This window comes from Phoenix dactylifera, unplaced genomic scaffold (assembly GCF_009389715.1).
Source record: "Phoenix dactylifera cultivar Barhee BC4 unplaced genomic scaffold, palm_55x_up_171113_PBpolish2nd_filt_p 000834F, whole genome shotgun sequence".
Taxonomy (NCBI): Eukaryota; Viridiplantae; Streptophyta; class Magnoliopsida; order Arecales; family Arecaceae; genus Phoenix; species Phoenix dactylifera.
In genome coordinates, this window is record NW_024068199.1 from 92,641 (window position 1) to 101,979 (window position 9,339).

General features: G+C 43.2%; 2 protein-coding genes across 2 annotated transcripts; both read right to left on the reverse strand.

Annotated features, from left to right (window-relative positions):
• Positions 1–287: 287 nt before the first annotated feature.
• Positions 288–2,570, reverse strand: LOC103696168 (pectinesterase-like). The gene is made up of 2 exons (XM_008777708.4): positions 1,596–2,570; positions 288–1,149 (listed from the first exon to the last, which is right to left on the reverse strand). The coding sequence occupies exons 1-2, from the start codon at positions 2,449–2,451 to the stop codon at positions 458–460; spliced, it is 1,548 nt and encodes a 515-aa protein (XP_008775930.2). The 5' UTR covers positions 2,452–2,570; the 3' UTR covers positions 288–457.
• Positions 2,571–4,300: 1,730 nt separating this feature from the next.
• LOC113461172 (serine/threonine-protein phosphatase BSL3-like) lies at positions 4,301–6,638 on the reverse strand. Its single transcript, XM_039120593.1, has 3 exons — positions 6,540–6,638; positions 4,568–4,893; positions 4,301–4,385 (listed from the first exon to the last, which is right to left on the reverse strand). The coding sequence occupies exons 1-3, from the start codon at positions 6,636–6,638 to the stop codon at positions 4,301–4,303; spliced, it is 510 nt and encodes a 169-aa protein (XP_038976521.1).
• Positions 6,639–9,339: the final 2,701 nt, after the last annotated feature.

Sequence of the window (9,339 nt, forward strand, 5' to 3'; positions counted from 1 at the left end):
AGAAACCTTCCATCGGTGAGTTCAAATTTTTCGGTTGTCACCTAGGTAGAAAAACAGTATTATTGTGAACTTCTGAACTTCCACAGCTAAAATATCACAGGCCATCCGGGCATGCTCTAGCACCGTTCCTGTAAACATAAGGACAACAAAGACACCTTGTCATTTGCTCCATATATACCTAATGTAATTTTAAACATATATAATCGCAAGACCATTGGTCTTAATTATATCATATAATTTATCTTAATGATTTATTCAACAACAAACAAATAAGCAAGAGACAACCGTATTGAAGTTATCATAAGATCATCTGGATATCGAATCTAATAATAAGAAAACAATTGGTTACATATCTAGTCCTTCGGACAGTGACACCACTATTGCTCCCCAACCAATAAAATTTGCATAAGTACGCATCATTATTCATCGACTTACATATTGAAAAATAAAGATTATCTTAAAGATCAGATGTATATGGGACTCCGGTGGCCGGAATCCATGAGCCCCCGGACAAGAAGTTCCCCACTGTGAACTGGCTGGCCACCGCCGCGCTCGTGATAACATGGTACCCGGGCCAGTTCACCCGGCGACTAGTATCGGCCCCTGCGCCGGTGTTCATGTACTCCCCGTAGTACAAAGTACTCAAAGCAAAGTCACCATTCCACTCGAGCCATCCAGCCGGATCAATTAAGCTATCTAGTGACGTCTTCATGTATACCGTCCTCGAATACTTCTGCCACGGCCGGCCGAGGTAGGTCTGAAATGATCCCTGCACTGGCTTGAGGTCCGATGCGGCTGTGACCGCCGAATCGTGAATCGAAATCCCGGTGTTCTCATTCGGGTCGGTACGCCCCTGGGCTGTCACGGTGTTCTTCTGGCCGCTTATCGGCTTCCTGACGTACATGTCGCAGTTCTGGAAGACCACCGCGGCGTCGCCGAAGATGAAGTCGACCGTGCCGTAGATGTTGCAGTCGCGGTAGAATTGACGCTGGGAGTAAACGTAGAGGGTGTCCTGGTAGCCCTCGAAGCTGCACTGGTAGTAGGCCGAGAGGTCTGAGCTTGACCGGAAGGCAACTGCCTGGTTCTTCTGGGGCCCTGCTGTGTTCTGGAAGGTCATGCCTCGAGCGATGAAGCCATCCCCGGTGACCGCTGAAACCATTAGGAGGGTTCGTAAGTAAGCAGGCTTAGAGGTATGGGAATTTAATCAGAGATAGGCCCTGTACATGTATATGATTGTGGTGGTAGATGCTGCGACGTGTTACATTTGAATTAGAGGTTTTCTCCATCGTTACGTTCTTTGAAGGTCATCTATGATGGGCGGCTTAGGATTGTCTAGTGCTTTAGCTCTTAGTTGTCCTATATACATAATAATTGAAGAGAGAGTTATCAGATCATATAAAATAATTCTATCACCGTCTATGTATAAAAATTGGCGGAATTTAAGCTTTATGTAAAGGTTATATAAGTATTGATAATTTTCTTTTTGTCACGTAATGAAAGAGATGGTCCTTGCGAAAACTTAGACGTACTGTGGGTGGTGCAAACTGAACTGTAGAAGTAAATATGTCGAAGAGCTACTATGGAGAAGAACTCACCGAAAGTTGCAGAACTGAACGTTGTGGAGCCATCTTGCACGTTCTTACTACCAGTAACAACGGTAGCATCTATTCCATCTCCAACTATCATTAGATTCTTCATCGATGTTCCGACATTCTCATTGTAAACACCGGCTTTGACATGGATCACGAATCTTGATGTGCCGCTGCTTTGCTTTGTAGCAGCTGCAATGGCTGCTGAGATGGTATCATAATCTCCGGAGCCATCTTTGGCCACAACAAGATCGGCGTTTATTGACGAAGATTGAAGAAGCTTACGATCGGCGGCAGATAGCCAGTTGGGGAATCCATCGGAGAGCAACCGACGAATACCACCTGACTTGGCTGGTGCCATCGCTTTGTTAATGGCCAGAGAGTTGCTGAGCAACTCCGATATGTTATATGACGTGAAGGGTAGTGAATCCAAGGGAAAGGAAGAACCAAGCTCAATAAATCCATTTCGACAGGTCTGGTGATTGGCCATTGCCGCACTTAGCCAGGTCTGAGAATCATCATACGATGGTGAGCTCATGGAGCGGTTAAGCTTGCCAATGGTGTCTTGACAGAGCTCCAAGCAATCAGCCCATGCAGCTTTTGCCTGCCCATCCAACGAGCTTACGTCCATGGCCGACACGAGCTCAAGGGCTCGTGCTGCTCGGTCCATGGCTGCCTGGAGGGCTAGGTTACGGAACCCGGATTGTGTTTTGGTTTGGGCAGCTAGAGGGCTAGTGCTTATGACGGAACTGCACACATGAGGATGAGGGGTTTCTTGGCATGATAATATTGGGTTACTTGTTGCCACACTAATGACCATAATGAGAGAGAGGGCAAAGAAATGTGTTATTAACTTAGCCATAATGACCTAAAGTTAATTTGTATGTTGGATGGGTAGAGGAAGGGGGGAGTGGGGGTTCTTTATATAGCCATAGGCCAAAAGATTAAAACGGCATGTCGTGGCAATCTATGTTTGAACAAGCTTTGGTGGCGTTTGAAAACATTTGGAGGGTCGTGCTGTGAAATAAAATCAAACGCCATTGTTTTTAATTGCGAGGTGTCGTTTGTAGCAGCATCCACGGTTTGGATGGCGGACAAGGTTTCTTAAGGGCAATTTCGTCGTGATCGAGCACGCAATAGAAACCGATCTCGTATCACGTAGGGGACCATTCACTCGCGGTGGCGACGAGGTTGGTGGTTGCGTGGGAACTCTGATGACTTGGGATTTGGGGGGCATAATTTATATATATATATATATATATATAGGATATTAGATGCATAGGTTTTTTTAATAGAATTTTAGATGCATAGATTTTTTTTAATAGAATTTAGGATTTGGTGTCTATTTCTTAAATGTCTGATCAGAACAAATACTCAATTAATAATAAAAGCTGAGTGGCATCTTACCTCCCTTATCATCAATATACATACATACATATATATGCATATATACATATACATATATATATATATATATATATATATATATATATATATATATATACATATATATATATATATATACATATATGTATGTATACATCTATATATACATCTATATATATATATATATACATCTATATATATATATATATACATCTATATATATATATATACATCTATATATATATATATATATACATCTATATATATATATATATATATACATCTCTCATTGAGATTAGATTATTTTAGGATGAAGATCATCTGTGGTTTTAGATCATCATAGTGATCCCATTTGGATCGCTAAATGCTCCGGAGCGTGCAATGACTCATGCTTAATTTAATGGAGGTGTTTCCTAAAAAACACCATGTAGGGTCCCCATATAAGATAACAGGTGGCAGTCACTGAGGCACTTTATAAGAGATCTCGGTATATGGAGCGGCATAAAGCATCCAATGAACAGCGGCGACCGAAAAGCTTGAGGAACGTGTTAATTGATACATACCAAGAAGTGTTCGCTTTGAAGTTTGATGCACAAATCAGGATTTCCTTGAAACAATGTTTTCCATGACGCGAACTTGAAGCCATAGCGGTTTCATGGAAATGAAACATGCTAATTGACACGGTTTCATGGAAATGAAACGTGTTATTTGACACTCCATACCAAGGAGTGTTCGATTTGAAGATTGATGAGCACATATCAGGATTTCCATAGATGTTGAGTTGTGAACTGTTTTCTTCCCGAAAAAATGTTGAATTTTAAACTCTTGTTGGTAGTGACTTAAGAAGTTTCTGCTAGGAGCCTGCATACATGATAGACTTTCACATTAAGGATGCTATCCAGTGTGGTGGTTCGGATATTGCCTAATACCTAATCTGATCTATTTGGAGGTTCAAGCCTATATTTGATTTTATATCACACCCATCCAGATTAAAAATCAAAATGGGTTAGGTTCCGGTAGGATTGATAGGGATCGCAGTTGGTGCAAATTTAGTCCTGGTTGGACCAGTTGCCACTACAAAAGAAAGGATATCTCCTGGCGGTTTTTTTGGTCTCTACCGACGCTTTTAAGCGTCGGCGAATTTCCAGCCCACGCACCCCAAAGCGTGGGTCAGACGTCGGGCAGGTGGGCGTGGGTCCGATTTTTGCCAACGCTAAAAGAAAGCGTCGGCAAAAATAGGGCTTTTCCGACGCTAATAAAAGCGTCGCTAAAAGACTCAAAGCCGACACTTATAAGCATCGCTAAAAGCGGCGTTAGCCATCTGTTTAAAAAAAAAACAGAGTAGCACTAATTGCCTCAGCCTCTGCTGCCGAGGCTTCAACCAAATATTCCACACCTTTGCTCAGTCTCCTGCACCAAAATCAATCCTAAGTGACATATCCCAATCAATTCTAGTAAATTCCACTAGATTTTTTAAAAATAATTGAAGGAATTGGCTAATTTTCATTCAAGACCCAAAAAAATCCTGCCACAATAAGCTAAAACAAAACCAGAGCAGTCATAAGACATTCATATCCTCACTGATAGACTACCTTGGTCCCTGCAGCATGGCATTTTCAGTGCTTATGTCGGTGTACATATCCCCATTAACAGGAGGGGCAACAGGAGTACCAAGCACAACTGCACCATCAGGAACGGCTTCTGGAATAGTTTGTTTTGATCTTTCATCAGCATATGTGAATCTTCCAGGTGTTCCAGGTGATCTTCCTGCTTGTACATTGGCAGCTGCTGCGGCTGCTGCAGCATGGGAAGCTGCACTTGTTGTTTCGGCAGCAGCCAGATCTTCAGCAACAAGTAGGTCATCAAGAAGCACACCTGCATCAGAAATCACTATCCATTTAACAACCAAAGCAATCAACTTATGATGGTCAACATTAACTTAATTATCTCAAACATCTAGCATCAGAGAAAATGGATAAATTTCCAGATAACAGAAGCGTGAGTTTTTAGAATATCAAAAATATAATGTCATTATCCACTTGCTCCACTGATGGTAGTTCCTAATGTATAAACTTCATCTTAAGAACAATAATACAATGACGACCTTACACAAATATTTAAAAAAAAAAACAGAGAAAAGCACAAGTCAATTATGCAGGAGGTGACTTCTATTCAGGGCCGGCTCGGGCCTTAGGCGACTGAGGCGGTCGCCTAAGGCCCCCAACCTGGGGAAGGCCCCCATCCCACTGCACTTTTTTTTTATTTAATGCATAGCAGCATAGGCTGATAGCCTGATAGGCCGCTACAGTGCATAGGCTACCGCCTACCAGTACCAGGTAATCAGGCTACGCCGCTACAGTGCATCCTCTTCGCCCTTCGGCGTCTCTCCGACGACAGGCTGGCTGGGCTGGGCAACGGCTACGGCAGTTGACAAATGACAAGCAACGGGAATTTTCTCCCCCCTTCTCAGTTCTCTGCTGCCGGTGCTTTCTTTTTTATTGGTTCAACCTTCTCCCAAATCCCAATCTCCCGTTCTCTGGTTCTCGGCAGACTCGGAAGCTCGGTTCTCAGTGCTCCGAAGTCCTCTCTAGGCTCCACCGCAGCACGCCAGCACCGCTCCATCTTTCCTCGCCGACGCCGTCCTCGACTCCTCCGACTCCGACCTCCGAGCCTCCATCTCTCCACGACTCCACCGTCCTCGCCCCTCGGTGACTCGGTCCTCCTCCTCCAGCTCCAAGAAGGCAGAACCCGGCGAGTGGCGAGCCGCCGGCCGGATCTCCTCTCTTGCTCTTGTTGGACCGCCGGCCGGATCTTTTCTCCTGGCCGACGTCGCCGTCCTCGGCTCCCTCGTCCTCCAACCTCCGGGCTCCGGCCGATGGAAGACCCGGCGAGTGGCGAGTTGCCGGCCGGATCTCCTCTGAGAGGAGTCCTCTCCAACTCTCCACGCCGTCCTCGGCTCCTCCGACCTCCGGGCTTCGCCGCTCCGGCCTCCTCGGCACTCGGCAGCTCGGCTCTGCAGCCTCCGCTCCTTTGGTCCACCGTCCTCCGTGAGCATCCCACATTCCCAAATCCCACTAAATCTGAACTCTGATCCCAGCCTCCCACTCTCCCAGGCAGTGGTGACCGGTGAGACATTTCTATTGATTTTTATTTAGTCAAGACTCAAGACTGTCAAGTTAGATGATTATCCTCTGTTAGCTTCTAAGCTAGTTTACTAATTAATCTTTTAAAATATTTTTATACTTATTAAAAAAATTTATTATTTAAATAATAATAAAAAAGGCCTCTTTTAATTAGTTCGCCTTGGGCCCCCAAATGTATTGAGCCGCCCCTGCTTCTATTCCCTTATCTTGATCTTACTTTTATCCCTTCCTTCCTCACCTGCTCTTCTCCCTCCTACTTCCTAAAGAATTTGATGTGGCCATGCCTAGAAGGAACCAGGGCAAAGATGAACCATAAAGGAACCATAAAGCAAAGATCTAAAGGAACCATAAAGCAAAGATGAACCTGGGAACGGTCGATTGATGAGGATGAGAGAGAGAGGAACCAGGGCATGGCGCTCACCGGCCTAGAAGGAGAGTTGGCCGCGCTGCAGAAGATGGAGTAGAGCGTCCGATCGACCTCGTCGAAGTGCGTCGCGTCCGATTTCCGCTTCCACGCCATGGATTTGATTCCGAGGAGAAGAAATAGAAACGATCGCGAACGATCCGTAATGGAGGAGGAGGAATTACAGAAGAAGAACTCCTCTCTGTCCTATCTAAATCCCTAAGCCGCTTCAGAAACGACAAAGGAAGCGCCTATAATTTTTAAGGCCCGGAAGCACCTACAATCACCAAGAAAGGAAAGGGATCTGCAAAAACCCCCAAAAATCAACACAAAATATTAGAAGCACCAAGAGCAAAAAATGCAAGAAACGAGAGAAGAAGAAGGGAACCGGAAGAGGGCGAGGTCGACGGTGGCGGGGAAACGAGATGGGGAGGCGTTGGATTAATGTCGGCGCGGGACGCCGATCAGAGCTCAGAAAGCGAGATGGGGAGGCGATGGATTGATGTCGGCGCGGGGACGATGATCGGAGCTCGGGAAGCGAGATGGGGAGGCGATCGGAACTCGGAGACGCCGATCGGAGCTCGGGAAGCGAGATGGAGAGGCGATCGGAGCTCGGGGACGCCGATCGGAGCTCGGGAAGCGAGATGGAGAGGAGAGGAGATGGGGACCCTTTTGAATGAGAGGAGAGGAGACAAGACGAGACTTTTTAAGGCAACTAGGGCATCAATCGAGAGGGTTGGAAAGGATTTGGCCTACGACGACGCTCCAGCTTACAATAACACTTAAAAAGCGTCGTCGATTCTAAAGATGTACCGACGCTTTTTAAAAGCGTCGGTAAAATTTGGCGCTGATCAAAACTATCCCGACGCTTTTTCCTAGAGTCGGGAAAAAAGCGTCGGGAAATCTACCTTTTCCTGTAGTATGCAAATCTAGGTTGGATATTGGGTGTGATCTGAGACTAGCTTCAGTCTCAATAAGCAGCCACTATTTATTGGTTTGAAAGCTCAATTGCTTTTATGCTTTCAGAATTATTCACTAATAGCATCTATGGGAAAACTATCTGGTATGAATCAGGTTCATATGTAAGTTGGATAGGGTCCTTGGAATCAAAACCCATGCCCTGACATACAGTCGTTTAGTGATCAAGTTTGGTTTGAGTTTTAGAAATGTGGGCTCAAGTCTGAAACATCGCCTAGGTCTATCTTTGGATCTATACTTACCATAGGTATATGAGTCCTGATCTGCATCCAGGTTGGATATGGGGTCCATGAGATTTATGGAGTACATGACATGTATGGGCCTTTTGTTGATCTTATTTGCAACAAGAACTTGTTCGTCTAAAGGATATACACTAGGAGTTGCAATCGGTCAGGTTGGACCAAGAAACTTTTACTACATGCGAAATCTAGTAATAATTAGGTTGAAAAAAATAATCTCTACCCTTTTAAATGTTGGGAAAAATTTAAATGCGCACGCGGCCCGAAATTTGGCCGCGTGCGCGTTTGAGAGAAAAAAAAAAAAAAAAAGGTAACGCCCAGCGGGCGTTACGCATTTCATTCTGGAAACGGCCACAGCCGCGGCCGCGTGCTCGTTTGAAAACGAAAACGCTCGTTGGCGTTTTCGTTTGCATTAAATGGGACGCGTGCGCCCGTTGGCGCACGTTTGCGAGAAGAGCGCGGACGCGTCCGCGGAAGGCGCGGACGCGTCCGCCGAAAAGACCATATTGCCCCCGATTAAATCCCTATATAAACCCCTCCATTTCATCTCTTTGTGAGTACGAAAAAAAAAATATAGAAAAATAGTGGAAAAACTCTGGAAAAATTCTTCTTCTCCTTAGCCACTTCCGATTTTCATTTTTACATTTTTATTCAGTTTTATTTTATTCTTTTCATACTGCTCTTTGCTGGATCTGCAAGTCCGATCGGATTCGTTTTGACTTCTTTCGAGACGTGCCGAAGAAGAGGTTGTAGGGTCGTCGTATCTCCGAGAAGGATTGCCGGGTGACCCGTACGTGGGGGCAAATACTTCTTTGGGACAGCGTCTACGCGCTTCGACCTGCTTTCAATCAGGCTACTTTCTTCTACCTTTATTTTTAATTTAATATTAGTAGATTGGTAGGATTTGAAATTCTATGATATAAACTTATTAAATGCATAGATTTATTTTGTGCTAGAATAGATTTATTTTGTATTAAAATAGAATTATTTGGATGCCGAATGATATGCATGTATATTATTTCCTTTAAGATTTTTATTAATTGAATTTATAGATTTATTTATTTAGTTAGGAGATATATTGCTAACAATCCAAAGAAGTATTTGTTTTTTGTTAGTAATATATAATTAATTAAATTCTTTATTACAATTGTGGCATATTAGATTTTAATTGCAATAATTGTTTTTGCTAGCACGTCATTAATAATAAATTATTCTAAAGAGTTAATAATTTGGTTAACCTCCAAGAGGTTTATTATACCTCCATTTGGACTCCTCAAGGAGTAATTTCCAGATCCCATTCAAACGGGAAATTCGGAAATTGGTTGATATATAATAATTAATCTATTGAATTGACTTATTAGATCTTAATCAATTATTCTAATAAAGAAATAAATCTTCTAATTCATCGAATTGACATCTTAATTACAATAATTGATTTGCTACAAAATTAGTAATTAATTATTCTAATAAGAAAATAAATCAATTCTACTATATATAATTTATTGAATTGATAAATTAGATTTCAATTACAATAATTGTTTTGCTAGAATTAAATTTAGTAATCAATTGTTACTAATTCGGAAAGGTCAAACAAAAAAAAT

Coding starts and splice junctions, on each gene's coding strand:
- LOC103696168 (XM_008777708.4), bottom strand. CDS start 2,451: ATGGCTAAGTTAATAACACATTTCTTTGCCCTCTCTCTCATTATGGTC. Junction 1,150..1,595: donor GTTCAGTTCTGCAACTTTCG/GTGAGTTCTTCT, acceptor TAATGGTTTCAG/CGGTCACCGGGGATGGCTTC.
- LOC113461172 (XM_039120593.1), bottom strand. CDS start 6,638: ATGGCGTGGAAGCGGAAATCGGACGCGACGCACTTCGACGAGGTCGAT. Junction 4,894..6,539: donor CCAACTCTCCTTCTAGGCCG/GTGAGCGCCATG, acceptor GACCATCATAAG/TTGATTGCTTTGGTTGTTAA. Junction 4,386..4,567: donor GCCATGCTGCAGGGACCAAG/GTAGTCTATCAG, acceptor ATTTTGGTGCAG/GAGACTGAGCAAAGGTGTGG.